General features: G+C 44.4%; 1 protein-coding gene across 1 annotated transcript; it reads right to left on the bottom strand.

The window, feature by feature from the left end:
* Positions 1 to 237: 237 nt before the first annotated feature.
* Positions 238 to 1,543, bottom strand: LOC310995678 (NLR family CARD domain-containing protein 3-like; the record flags this gene model as incomplete). Its single annotated transcript, XM_083984795.1, has 2 exons — positions 238 to 415; positions 864 to 1,543. 2 exons carry the CDS (start codon positions 1,541 to 1,543, stop codon positions 238 to 240), a joined length of 858 nt encoding a protein of 285 aa, XP_083840921.1.
* Positions 1,544 to 14,620: the final 13,077 nt, after the last annotated feature.

Here is a 14,620-nt window from a genome sequence, read left to right as displayed (position 1 = left end):
GGATTAGAATGTTGGCGGTTCTAGTGTTAATATCATGTGACCATGAGCTGAAGCTTCCTTCCTGTGGAGCCCAGTGTTGATGTTCATGAGCCTCAGTGTCTCCACAGTGGGATCATCAAACCAACACTGTTCTCTGAGCTACAGGACTTTAACCTGACCTCTCACACTGGGAAGCTGCTTTGACCTTTGACCCTGAACCCAGCAAAGAGGGAAAACTCAGATCTACATCACATCTGCTCACCTCAGAGTCTCCAGTCTACAGTTTGGACTCTCCAGTCCAGCACACAGAACCTTCACTGATGAGTCACTCAGTTTGTTGTTACTCAGGTCCAGTTCTGTCAGGTGGGAGGGGTTGGACTTCAGAGCTGAGGCCACGACTTCACAGTCACTCTCTGAGAGTTTACAACCAACAAGTCTGTGAAGAGAGAAAATATCAAATGTGTCAGAATGAAATCAGATGGAAGCTGAAAATACAGTAAAAATACAGTTGATGCATCTGATGACAGGACGTAATGACGTGATGAACATGAGCTTCAGCTTATCGTCTCTGAGTTTGACAGGAAACTCTGAGACCTGCACTGGTTTAATCTGTGATCTGTGATTCATCAGGTTTGAATAAAACCAAAGAGTAAAAAAACAAAACAAACAAAATCTGTGTTTTTGTTGAATAAACAGCAACAATCACAACAAGCTAAAGATCCACATGTTGGAGCTCACAGCTTTTCACCTTAAAAAATAAAACACGACTCACTTGGAAATGTTTCAAAGTCAAACTGAGAATAATGAAAATCAGTGAAAACTGTTTTTATCTGAACTCGATTAAACCACTGATCAATAATTATATTGATCATGCCTGGACTCACTGAGCCTTCCTGCAGTTCCTCACAGCTGGGATCAGTCTCCATCGTCCCTGATATGATGTGCTGTACTCGCTCAGGTCCAACTGGTCCAGAACCTGCTCTGACATCAGCAGCATGTAGGCCAGAGCTGAACACTGGATCTCAGAGAGTTCCTTCTCTGATCTGTTCTCTGACTTGAGGAACTGTTGGATCTGCTGATGAACTGACTGGTCCTTCATCTCCGTCAGACAGTGGAAGATGTTGATGTTTCTGTCAGGAGGGATTCCATAACTCTTCATCTCCTTCAGGTTGTTGATGGTTCTCTGGAAGGTTTCTGGACTGTTGTCTGTCTGACCCAGCAGACCTCCGAACAGCCTCTGGTTGGACTCCAGAGAGAGGCCATGAAGGAAGCGAACAAACAGGTCCAGGTGACCGTTTCTACTACGGAGGGATTTCTCCAAGACTCTCTGCAGGAACTCCTCCAGGGTTAAATCTTTGTCATTATCAGAAAATGGCCTGTCTTCTTCCTCTTCCTCTTTGTCTCCTTCTACATCATTGTTTTCTTCTTTGTCTTTGTCGTCATCATCCTCTACTTTTTCCTCTTCATACTCGTCTTCTTCTTCACTGTAGTAAAGTTCCTCGACTTGTTTCCCTAGGAAGTTCTCCAGGACCTTTCTCTTCCTGCTGGTGAAACAGTGGAACATGTAGACTGCAGCCAGAAACTCCTGAACACTCAGATGAACAAAGCAGTAGACTGTTTTCTGGAAGATCACACTCTCTCTTTTGAAGATCTCAGTACAGAGTCCTGAGTTCACCAAGGCCTCTGTGACATCCAGACCACACTGCTCCAGGTCTTCTTGGTAGAACATGATGTTTCCTTCCTCCAGCTGTTCAAACGCCAGCCTCCCCAGCTTCAGAAGAACTTCCTTGTCGGCCTTTGTTAGCATCTGTGGACTCGACTCATGTCCTTCACCGTACTTGTCCTTCCTCCTCTTTGTCTGGACCAGCAGGAAGTGTGAGAACAGGTCAGCGGTGGTCTTGGGCAGCTCTCCTCTCTGGTCTGTGGTCAACATGTGCTCCAGAACTGTAGCACTGATCCAGCAGAAGACTGGGACTTGACACATGATGTGGAGGGTCCTGGACGTCTTGATGTGTGAGATGATTCTTCTGGACAGATCTTCATCACTGGACCTCCTCCTGAAGTACTCCTCCATCTGGGCGTCAGTGAAGCCTCTGACCTCTGTTACCCTGTCAACACATTCATCAGGGATCTGATTGGCTGCTGCAGGTCTGGAGGTGATCCAGACCAGAGCCGAGGGAAGCAGATTCCCCTGGATGAGGTTTGTCAGCAGCACGTTGACTGATGACGTCTGTGTGACATCAGACACAACCTCCCTGTTGTTGAAGTCCAGTGACAGTCGGCTTTCATCCAGGCCGTCAAAGATGAAGACAAGTTTACAGACAGCCAGCTGCTCTGCTGTCACCTTCTGTAATGTTGGATGGAAAACATGGAGCAGCCTGAGAAGACTCAACTGCTGATCTCTGATCAGGTTCAGCTCCCTGAAGGAAAGCAGAACCAGCAGACTGACATCTTGGTTCTCCAAGCCCTCGGCCCAGTCCAGAGTGAACTTCTGCACCGAGAAGGTTTTTCCAACGCCAGCGACGCCGTTGGTCAGAACCACTCTGATGGGTCTCTGTTGGCCAGGTGAGACTGTAGAGACGTCCTCTCTCTGTTGGACAGGTGAGACTGTAGAGACGTCCTCTCTCTGTTGGACAGGTGAGACCATAGAGACGTCCTCTCTCTGTCGGACAGGTGAGACCGTAGAGACGTCCTCTCTCTGTCGGACAGGTGAGACTGTAGAGACGTCCTCTCTCTGTCGGACAGGTGAGACTGTAGAGACGTCCTCTCTCTGTTGGACAGGTGAGACCGTAGAGACGTCCTCTCTCTGATGGACAGGTGAGACCGTAGAGATGTCCTCTCTCTGTTGGTCAGGTAAGTCTTTAAAGATGTCGTTGCACTTGATTGTAGTCTCATGGAGGGTCTTCTTCTTGGACGTTATCTCCAGCTGTCTCACCTCATGTTGGGTATTAACCTCTTCACTCTGTCCCTCTGTGATGTAGAGCTCAGTGTAGATCCTGTTGAGGAGGGTTCCACTTCCTGTTTCACTTCCTGTTCCCTCAGCTCCTTCAGTCACTCGTTCACATCTGCTCCTCAGACTGATCTTATGTTGATCTAAAACCTCCTGCAGACCACCATCTGCTGAGAGAGAAGAGACAGAGTCAGACTGAAGACAGAGAGTCTGACAATCTGATCAGATTATTTTCATCAGCTACAGAAAAACTACAGACAACAAAGAGAAGGTTTGAATCATCATCTTAAATGTCAGTGCTGTGTGATGGAACAATGACTCTGGAGAAAACAACAGGTCCTGGTTTCACAAATGACCACATCAGCAGACAGATGTTCAGTCTTTGTACACAGCTGCTCTGATTGGCTGTCTGCAGCTCACCCCTGGTTCTGGGTCTTTGTTCACACTGGGGACGGGAGGGGGATCCTGGAGACTCTGCTCTCTGTCTGTGCTTCTGCAGCCTACAAACACAAACATGTTGTTATTCTGTGTCCAGTCTCCAGCTGTTGACCACCTGTCTCACATCAGCTCTAAAGAAGCAGAGTGAAGTGCAACACACCATCAGTGAAAAAGCACATCAAATAAGCTACCATTTTGATTTCATTGACAAGTTTGTCTCTGTTTACAGAGACAGTTTGGAGGTTCACAGGTTTGTAGCAGGTCTCTTACCGTGACTCTGAGGGTCCAGGTCCAGCACTGAAGATTTCCGGTACATTGTTGGATCCGTCACTCCTCATAGACAGACTGATGGACTCTGCTCTGTCCCTGTCTTTGTCCATATTAACACTCATCTTCAGGACTTCAGTCAACCTGAGAGGGAAACCAGTAACACTGATTGTCAGATAACACACACACACTAACAGAGTATACAGCACAATAAACTCCACCTGCTCAGTTTTCATGTGTGTTGTTCAGCTCACCAGCTCCTGTTGTCTCCTCTCACACACACTCTCATATTTCAATAATAATAATAATAATAATGATGTTGTGTTAACACTCACCTGCCTCCGACTTCAGTTTCTCTCCTTCTGCATCATTCACTGTAAAATGGCATCTGAACTAACCCTTTTGTCTTTGTCTGTCTTCTTCTCTGCTGTGACAGAAAACCACAAGTGACTCTGTGAGTGTGTGTTAACTCATTGAGTGCTGCGCTCCTTTCCAAAGTTTTAGTCAAGTGTACCTGCAATTTAGACGATTTTTGCAGAGCCACAGTGTATTCTATATTATTGCCTATATTATTGGGCGGCTGTGGCTCAGGAGGTAGAGCGGGTTGTCCACTAACCGGAAGGTCGGTGGTTCGATTCCAGGCTCCTCCTGGCAACCTGTCGAAGTGTCCTTGGGCAAGACACTGAACCCACACTTGCCCCCCGATGTGTCCATTGGGTGTACGAATGTCTGTGAATGGTTAGATTTCTGCGCTGCCAAGCTGAATGTGTGTGAAAGGGTGAATGTGACCAACAGTGTAAAGCGCTTTGAGTGGTCCAAGAGACTAGAAAAGCGCTATATAAGTGCAAGTCCAACACATACTGTGGCTCATTTGAAAGGTGAAACTTTATGCTTCAAATGGCTACAAACCGTTTGTTTCTACGTTTCTACGTACCTCCGTTCCTGAGAAAAGTCAAGTTAAACATGGCTGGGTTTCACCAAAATCCCTCCTTTTTTTTCTAGAAAAGGAGATAGAGCGTCTTTTATGAAAGGTGCTCTGTTTGTGTCTGTCGCTCTTCTGACACTCGCATTTCTGGATCAAAGGGCTCGTGTAAGATAAATATATACAACAATTGTTGTTCTATTCACAAAACCACCATCGGGGGCGGGGGGGGCGCCACTAAACAACAATAACACAGACGCACCGTGCCGTGTCACAGCCTCTCACCGCGGAACGTGAGGGTCTGTCGGCCACAGCGGCTCGGGAACACCGGTCCCGCCGGTGGTCGCGGCCCTTCTGTGGTACGGGTCGGTGATGCCGGTCTGCTTTGGCCCAGAGACCATCAGATTTTACCGCGGGGGGACTTTGGGGAGGACACGGTGTTGCTCCAGATGAAGACCGGGTGGGACAGTCGGCTGAGAGCTTCCTGGTTCAGCTCCGAGCTGCTGCAGCCTCGCGGGTGAGAGCGGAGCAGCTGCTGCATCCACATGCAGAACTCCGTTTGCAGAAGCTGAGTTATGATGAAAACTTCCAGATCATGAGCTGTCATGAGACTTTGATCGTCATCTATTTCAGTTCTGCTTGTCGTAGAGCCCCAAATTTACACAAAAGGTGTATTAAAGTGTCTAGTTTCATAATTTAAAAAAAGAAGCAAAAAACGAGAAATTACGTTTTTGGCACTCAATGCATAGGAACGAAAAACGAGAAATTACATGGTTGGCACTCAATGAGTTAATCATCACGTCGCCTACAAGTGTTTCTTTTTTTGGGGGGGAAATATGTTTATTGATTTTCAATGAAGAGAAAAAAGAAAAAAGAAAATACATATAAAATGAAGAGAAAAAATAAGTAGAGGAAATATAGAAGAGAAAAATAAAGAAGAAAAAAAAGTAAAGAACACTGCACATCAAGCACAACGATATTTCATGGTCATAAAATGAGTACTATAGATAGAATATAAAAGCAGAAAAATAAATAAATAATAGTAAAATAAATAGGTCAGTAGACATAATACATCATCATACTCTTGTTTGCACTGCAAGGTTTTGTACAATAGCCAGTGTCTATGAGCTCACATTTTTAAGGAAATTCAGTACTGGGTCCCATGTTTTATCAAACGTATCCCCTCTATCTTCATTGTAGAATCTCAGTCTCTCCAGATGTAAAGTATTTGACAATTCTCTAGGCATAGAGTCCATTTTCCACACTCGTAAAATCAGCTTTTTAGCAATCACCATCCCAAATTGAACTGCTCTTCTTTCAAACTTATTAACAGAAGAAAGGTCACCTGTGGCCCCTAGAATGGCGACCAGAGGGTTGGGTGCCAGATTTTTACCAAAAGCCTTAGAAAAACATTCAAAAATACATTTCCAAAATAAATAAAGTTTACTACATGCCCAGAATGAATGTGCTAGAGTTCCTATTGAAGATTTACATTGGTTACATGTTGAAGGGACATCTGGATAAAATTTATGTAGCTTCTCTTGCGAGTAATGGAGTCTGTGGAGCATTTTATACTGTAATAGGTTGTGCCTGGTGTTAACTGAACACTTTTGTACGTTTCATAGACATTCTTCCCAAATCTCATCAGTTATTTCCATATTCAACTCGTCTGCCCATGCTTTTTTATAAGTTTCTGAATTCACTGGAGCTCCATCATGAAGCATTCGATAAAAAACAGAGATTGCCCCACAAGTGTCCGGGTCCAGACTATTAATAGTCTCTAGAGCATTGTGTTTATTAAAAACTTAAAAGTTTGGTACATTTTTTTAACAAAATCTCTAATCTGTAAAAACCTGAAAAAACCCGAGGCAGGTATACCAAATCTGACTTGTAATTGTGTAAATGAGGCAAAATGTCCTCCCATATACAAATAATTTATGTTATTAATGCCTTTCTGTTTCCAAGCAGAGAAAGCAATATCATTTAGGCCAGGTATGAAAGCATGATTTTCACAGATTGGAGTATCAATATACACTTGGGGCCTTGATGTGAAGTTTTATCTGCTCCCATGTGTATATAGTACCATTGATTACAAAGCTGTTATTATACTGATTTTGGTGGGGCTGTTGAGCAATGCTAGCAAGGAGGTCTTGTTGCATAGCAATCGTTCTAAGCATAGCCAGGCAGGGCAGTACATTTACACAGGTGTTTTTTGGAGATCCTGATGGCTTTGTAGTTCCAAGGAAAAAGTACAATAATTGCATCTAATTGTTTAAAGCAGTACTAAAGAACTTTCAGTTTTGGTTGAGTTTGGCGGCGCCTGTGGACCAAAGCGGTAGTGTTTTGCCTGAAGGAAGACTCCATTTCCCATGAACACTAACATGAAGCCCTGTAAATATCCTGCATTAAAATTAACAGAAGACATCAAAACTAAGTTTCTGTTTCCAGTGGATCATTTCAAAGTGAAAACACAAACATAATCCATTGCTAAAGTGCCGTTTTGCCTGTTCCCTCCTTGTTGTGACTCGCAAAAGTGAAAGTGAAACTTAAGTGAGAGCAGGGTTCCTACCATGCTCCTCAAAGCTGCTTAGTGCCAGAGAAAGAGATACAGACCCCCTCAGGCTACAATAGAGGTGTCAATCAACTTGTTGTAAGTCGATGTATCATCACAAAAGTTATGAAAATATTTTATGAAGGTTGAAAAGTTACTTAGTGTTGGTTTAAAGTAATGCTGGGCAATGTAACATGGAAGAGACTGAAAAAGATGTAGGAAACGTGGCAGTGCAATCATCTTAATTGCATTGATCTTACCTACAAGAGAAATAGGAAGAGTCTTCCAATAATTTATACTTTGTTTAAGTTGCTCAACTTTATTATGCCAATTCTTTTGTAGAAGGTCTTCTGGGTTTTTTGTGACAGTTATACCAAGATATGAGAAGTCTTTAAATGCCTTTTTAAAAGGAGTAGACTGTATAAATGTCATATCAACTTAGTTAGAGAGTCTGCCAAAGTTGCTAATTAAAGTCAAAAGATTAGGTATGGAGGCTTGGGGATGAGAGATGAATAAAAGAATGTCGTCCACGTACAGTGAAATATGATGTTGTTGTCCCTGAATGTCGATAGGAGATATTAAACGACTTTGTCTAATAATAACTGCAAACAGTTCTATAACAACCTTGTCACAACCTGGCTCATAGGCTACGACAAAGAAGCAACAAACTCAATGTGGGTGAACGGAGCGGCCTCCCCACGTAAAGGGGACCAGGGCAGACCAGTGATGGAGGTTGGAAACAGAGCCCTCTGAGGGCAAAACAGGTCCAAAAATGATCTTACCCTAACCTCACACCAGGTTAGAACTGCCAACCTCATAGCCTCACACCAGGCTAGAGCACCTTTCCTCAGAGCTGCCCGGAAGCCAAATGCCGCTCCCTTAAATACAGCTGTGAGTTAACTCAATTGGGACAAACCATTACTGCAGGGCAAACCAAATACTATAATGGTCCCACAATCACATCATTTACATCCATATACACCAGAATAAACAATGCATAACATATTTTAACCTTTGTATACACACACTGGCCCTCATTTATCAAACTTGCGCAGGATCTGGTGTAGATTCTGGTGTAAATATCAGTGTACGCCAAGTGTCACGTGTGATTTACTAAAAGTGTGTACGCTGCTGATTTCGGCGTAGAACCGGCGTGGTGGTGATAAATCCGGCGGCTGAAAACGAGCGTCATTTAAATGTCACGCCCCGATATATTCCTGCTTTAGAGGCGTCGCCCTGCCCCTTTTACGACACGGAGACACGGAAGACGGTCAAGAAGAGGGACTTTACTGACATGGTGGATGGAGGCTGCAGACGCACGTGTCACCGACCACGTCAGGAAACCCAGCGATCTCATGAAATGCTCCTGCAGTTTACTAAACACAAGTGACTGAGGAGAAATCATAGGCATATTACTGCTGCGAACGCGACTTTATGACCATCAGCACCGCTGGCATGGTTCGGCTGATGGAGGGATGTGAAACACCGGCCCGATCTCCCGCTGACAGGTCCCGGTGACGGGGGGAAAAAAAAAACACTCCACCGCGGAGATCAGCTGCACCTGGACAGGTAGCTGAGCCCCCCCCCGGCGGCTCCGGTGTCCGGCAGAGAGAGAGACTGAGGAGCCGTCCAGTCATGCTCTGGTGCAGGAGATGTTGGAAGTTTGTGTGTGTGATCTACAGTAACAGGTCTGTCTGTCATTGACTGTTTCTGTTTACACAGCTGATTAACGAGCATCTGTCACGTCGTGGTTTTTAATTCATCTCAGTTACTCAAAATAGTTTTATATTTTCAACACGGACTTGGTTTTATCGTTTCTTTTTTTTGTGGCTACTTTTTATCTTTTTATCAATATAAACAACAACAACATGTGGTCCACATCGCTGCATTATTAGACTATGGTTTAATAATCATTCTGACACAGCAGCACTCTTTCCTGCATGTTCTACGCTGGTTCCAAATGTGCGTACACCTGGTCAGAGCTGGCGTGAGATTTGTGCATACCGTACGCTCACGCTCAGATTGATAAATGCCGATCCTTGCAGTGAATTTGGTGTACACCCATTTTTTTGGTGTATGCAAGTTTGATAAATGAGGGCCAATACCTGTGCAACATGATCACATAAAACCATATAATACAAAAAGACAAACACCCCTGAGCACCATGGGATGCGCCCCCTTGCCCGCCGCTCGATAAAGATCGCCCCTGCAGCGGCGTGCGCTTCCGCAGAGGAGCAGTGGAGCTCGTGTAGGTGCGTGTAAGTGAATCTATGCAGGACCAGAGTCTTTACCAGTGAACAGATGAAGAGCAGGACGAGTCAGGGCTGGACTGGCCATCGGGCATACCGGGCAATGCCCGGGGGGCCGTTGACCCAATGTGGGCCGGCCTGGCCGGTCCGCTGTGTGTTTTTTTTTTCTTTCTTTCTAAATTCCTTCCAATTGGGCCAGGCTACAGAGGGCTAGCCGTGTGTGCCAGCATCGACACATATTATTGGTCTATTGTTTGTCATTGTCAATCAATCATGGGCTGACAGGCTCAGAGAGCCCTGACAGTGCTGTCAATCACTACACGAACCAGGGTGGGGCGGGACCTCAATGGGCCGGTGGACGGGCTGCTGCTGCTGCTGAGCCAGTTAATGAGTAGTGAACGTCTTCGAAACTGTTCTTGAAAATGTATTTAGTGTAAGAAACGCCCGGGTGGCGCTGAGAAACAGCGATTAAAGAGCCGGAGTCTCTGGAGGTGGAGGCTGCTAAATTGACGGATCTTTAGTGCTGGGGATCACCACCGCCACCACCCCACCCCCCAGCAGCCACAGGTGCTGCTGCGCCGGGAGACGAGCGAGGAGGACCCGACGATGATGAGCGAGTGGAGGCAGACATGGTAAGTAACATTAGCCTGGGGCTGGCTACACTTCTGAGACATGTCCAAAACAAAGTAAAAAACGTTTTTACATTGATGTGATAACTGCATAGGCTGCTGGTGAATGCAGCTGCAGCTGCAGCTAACGTAGCTCCTCAGGGATTAAAGCCGTTATTTTTCTAACTTTGATAAATTAAAGCAGAAGTGAGTGATCCGGTCGTTTTCGCTAATGCTGCGTTCCAGGCAGGCTTTTGAAATCGTAAATTACAGCTTCAAGTCACAACTTACGACTTTGTAGCGTTCCAGGCAACCCACTCGTGTTTTTCCGACCTGTTTTACCGGTGAAAGTCACTATAACGGCCACTCGTAACTTCCGACCGGTGAACTCGTACCAGATCGAACTGGTACCACTTCACGGTCGGAAAAATACGAGTTTCCTTGAACGCACCATAACAGTCCTCGTCGCTACGTCACCACATTCACGGCGTTCCTTGGCTGCACACACAGCCCTGCATGCCGTTCTCTCTCCTCATTGGATAAAAACTGTAGGATACGATAAATGTTTTCTCTTCGGCTCAGAGCAGAGCAGAGGGACTGACAGACCCGTGTTTCAGTCCAAACACTCTATGTAAGTGATTGCTGTCGGAAGATATAACTATTTAAGACTTATATTAACACAAATATATCACTCACTTCTGCTTTAACATGTGATAACATATTAGCCCAGAGTGGAAGGGCTGTGACTGTTGGTAGTTGTGGTTGGTTTTGTTTAAATATGCCGAATTGTGATATTATGGATTATTATTGTTCAGATGATTTAGCTAAGCTAGCTAACAGCTGCTAACGTCAGCAGTCTCTTGTTGCCGTAGCAACAGTAAACATTCACGTGGAAGCTGAGATACTTGAATTTTAGCACAAAATACAAGTAAACCTATAGGAAATAATAGTTTAACAATATTTACCATTAAGTTTATTGTAATCTTTCAATTCATTTAGTTTACTGAGTAATAGGTATAATTTGTGTGTAAATGTGTTACTTTTACTGTACTTCTCTAATGGCTGTGCTGTCTTGAGCATGTTCAGGTCACAAAGATCTGACTTTTTTGCATTGGAAAACACTAAAGTGTCCTAATGAAAACACGACAAAGCCATTTGACTATCTTGTTCATAAATGATGGTGACAGGACTTTTTGTTTATGATACACACACACTTTCATTGATACGAATACTTGGTTTTGAGCATGTGACATGCTTTTGCAGGTTAAAAGGTTTTGCAGTTTGCACAAAAAGGCTACTTGGCTACATATAGGCTACTTGTCAGTACACAGATGCTGAGTACAAGTTCTGCTTGCTGTTTCTTGCAGGTCACAAATTTGGTGAGGAGTGGAGCTGGCTGGCTGCGGACGAGGAAGTAGGGCAAAACATACTTGTGCACATACACATAAGAGAATGCATATTCAGACCTGTAATTCTTAGACTTTTTTTTCAATTCTCTATGGTTTCATAATGACTGAGTCACCTTTAATACAAATGAGTTCCAGCTCTAATGCTGCTACTGTCTGTAATATGTTTCTATTTAGATTATTTGTCAGGATATTTTGTTATTATTGTCCCTGTTTGTCCTTATCCCCCCCCCCCCCTCCCCTTCACCCAATTGAGGTAGCGCCCACCTCTAGTCATGACATAATTTCTGTTGTGATTTGACACTAATGAATAAAGATTTATTGATTGATCAATTTTAGTCCTTGAGTTCATAGCTACGTGTTTTATTTGTTAACTGCTATCAAGGAATATGACTCTCCTTTGTAGTATACGTTAGAGAAGACGCCGCAAGAATTGTGGACTTCTACGCCGTGTCCGCTGATCAGTAGCCTAGTGGGCCGGTCTGGACAGAAAATGCCCGGGCTGAATTTTTGTCCCAGTCCAGCCCTGGGACGAGTAGTGCGTACATCACTACACGCCAGGATGATAAGAGAGGAGTGTAAACTGTCTCAGGTGACTTGTGGGTGTGTTGAGTGCGAGCAGCGGCGCACTGCGTTCCCAACGCTGGTGCACAAAAAGTCAAAGTTTTAACATGAACAGAATGAATGAGGTGTGTGTGTCTGAAATATCAGTTGTGTATATGTGGTTGAGTGATAACGGTGTGTGTGACAAAACCAAATGTGCAGGCGCTGGTGGGGATCAGAGAGTGAGCGCTGCTCTGGGACTGCATTCAAAGAGACTATGCATTGGAAACAACAAAATAAAAATAGCAGTGCCATAGTCTATACTACAAATCAACACATTTTAACACAATATGGAAAAAAGGGGACTCTAGTTCAAACTTGAGACTCCAAATCAACCATAGCTCAAAGGCTTTAGTGAATTATCATTCTCTTGCTTTAAAATAAAAAGACCAACAGTATGAACCTTTTTTTCAATGTTAAAATGTGTTGATTTCTAATGCACTATATGGCACTGTCTGCACTTGTTTCTTTCTGATCTGTTACCCTTTGCAAGAGCACCGGTGGTTTGAGGGACACCAGCCGTGCTCCTGTGATGCTGTTGATTATTAATGTAATGTTTACAATGTTGTTTCTATGTTTACTGCACTACTACTATATATGTTTTGTAAATGAGTGATAAATAAAGCTGAGAAAAAGCTTCATGTGCGCAATATAAGTTAACATTGAGGTTTACACAAATGTTAATATCCCCCACATTCTCTGTGAAGGACAGACAGTCAGACTGTCCTCTTCACCAGACCCAGGAACGGCTCCACTATCATTTTTTCTTCCTTTTAATTTTCGTGTCTGAGCAAAAGGCCGCTATCACACACAGCGCTACAGTATCCATGATTGACAGTTTGTTGTGACGCCTCCCCGGCAGCCTATGAACTTGTACAGAGTCGTGACCGGTCACGAACGATGATTAGTCGGGGTGATACGACGTGATCACGACTCTGCTAGGAACCCTGAGACAGACACGAACTGAAAAAATAAAATGTTTATTGGAGGTTAGGGAAGTGAGGGAAGTGAGGGGAAGGGGGGCAATGGGCTGGAGAGTGGGTCCAGGGGGGATTGAGGTGATGGCTGGGGTGGCAGGCGGACGGGAGGACTGGAAGACAGGCTGGCAGGCAGGCAGGCAGGCAGGGCAGGGAAAACAAGTTAGCAAAAGAACAGACTGGCAAGCAGAGGTTCTGAGGCTTGGCTCGGCTGGAACTCGACTACAACAAACCATGTGGATTGAACGACGACCCGTTAGAGACTGAAGGGAGGTGGAGGAACTAAGTTCGGCTTAAGTGGCTGAGGTCACATTAGAGAGATCTGTAGATTGTTATATTTCAGTAGAATGGCTGTGTCGGTGGTTGGCTACATGTCATTGTTCATGTAGCCTAGACATTGAGCTCTGTGTATGTCACGTATCACTTTGATGTGAACTGTTTCAGTTTTACTTAAAGAGGATGTGGTTTAGCTGCCAGATAGAAGCAAATCTGTGAGAACCGTTGTCTGTGGAAACATCTGCCAGTAAGTGCTCAATATTTTTAACCAGAGGACAGCCTGTGTCTCAACCACAAATGAAACAAAGAAAAGAGCAGTAGTGGTTCTACCTTATGAGCCTTATCAGGGACGTTGTATAGGGGAGAAAGGTGATGATAATTCTAGGGGCCCAGCGCCCAGTAGGGCCCACAAAAAACCCCAGTAGTCTAATCTTTGTATGACTGAATTATTCTGCATAAGACCCTGACTAATACTCATAGTAATGCTGCATTAGCATCAAAACAAAGTAGGCTAAATAAGAAATGATAATACATACATAGTCTATGAAAAAAAGAGAGAGAGAGAGAGATGGCATAGCAATAGGTGTGTGTGTGGTGTTTAAGAGAAAAGCACAGCAAATGTTAAACTAAGGTTAAAACGGTGTCACATTAGACCAGTGTTACTCATTGCGCGGCTCGCGAGCCACATGCGGCTCGTCAAGCTATAATTGGTGGCTCGCTTGGTAGCTTCCTATGTGTAACACAGCCAATACATTTTTTCAAATGTTCTGCATAAACATACAACACTGCACTACAAAAACGCAAACATCCGAATCTACTTCTCCCTTCACCCAAATAATGAAGGTGAAAGGAAGTATTTTAAGCCTTAGCCTAATCAGAGACGTTCTAATATTGGCCTAATGGTCATCCCTAAAGGGGGCATTGTCAAACCTGGCACCGCAGGCCATGTGGCATTGTTTACAACACTTGACTGCAGCGCACGTTTGCAGGCAGCTAGGCTACGTTAGCTCCGCTAGCCAGCGTGATGGACCGTTTTTTAACAAGAAAAAGGAGAGAAACCAGCTCAAAAACCAGACGGACAGACACACAGTGTTGTAACGAATAGTGGAGTGGGTGAGGAAAATGAGTCTGAGGAAGCTGCAGACAAAAATCAGCACGAAGACACCAGAGAGGGGATGAAGGCAAGTAAGAAACGAAAAAATAGGTAGCACAAGATGAGCACAGAACATTTCAAGACAAGTGGGCAGACACATTTTTATTTGTTTGGCATGAACCCTCTGTGTTTAATATGCAACAAACCCTCACTGTGATTGACAACACACTACATTAAGAAAGTCAAGGACATGCATGGCCAGCTTCCCCACATCCCAATATTAAGGTAAATATGGTCTTAA

The sequence above is a fragment of the Trachurus trachurus genome (genome assembly GCF_905171665.1).
Source record: "Trachurus trachurus genome assembly, chromosome: 13".
NCBI lineage: Eukaryota > Metazoa > Chordata > Actinopteri > Carangiformes > Carangidae > Trachurus > Trachurus trachurus.
Note: the sequence above shows the minus strand (reverse complement) of the source record. Positions and strands in the feature narration are given on the sequence as shown.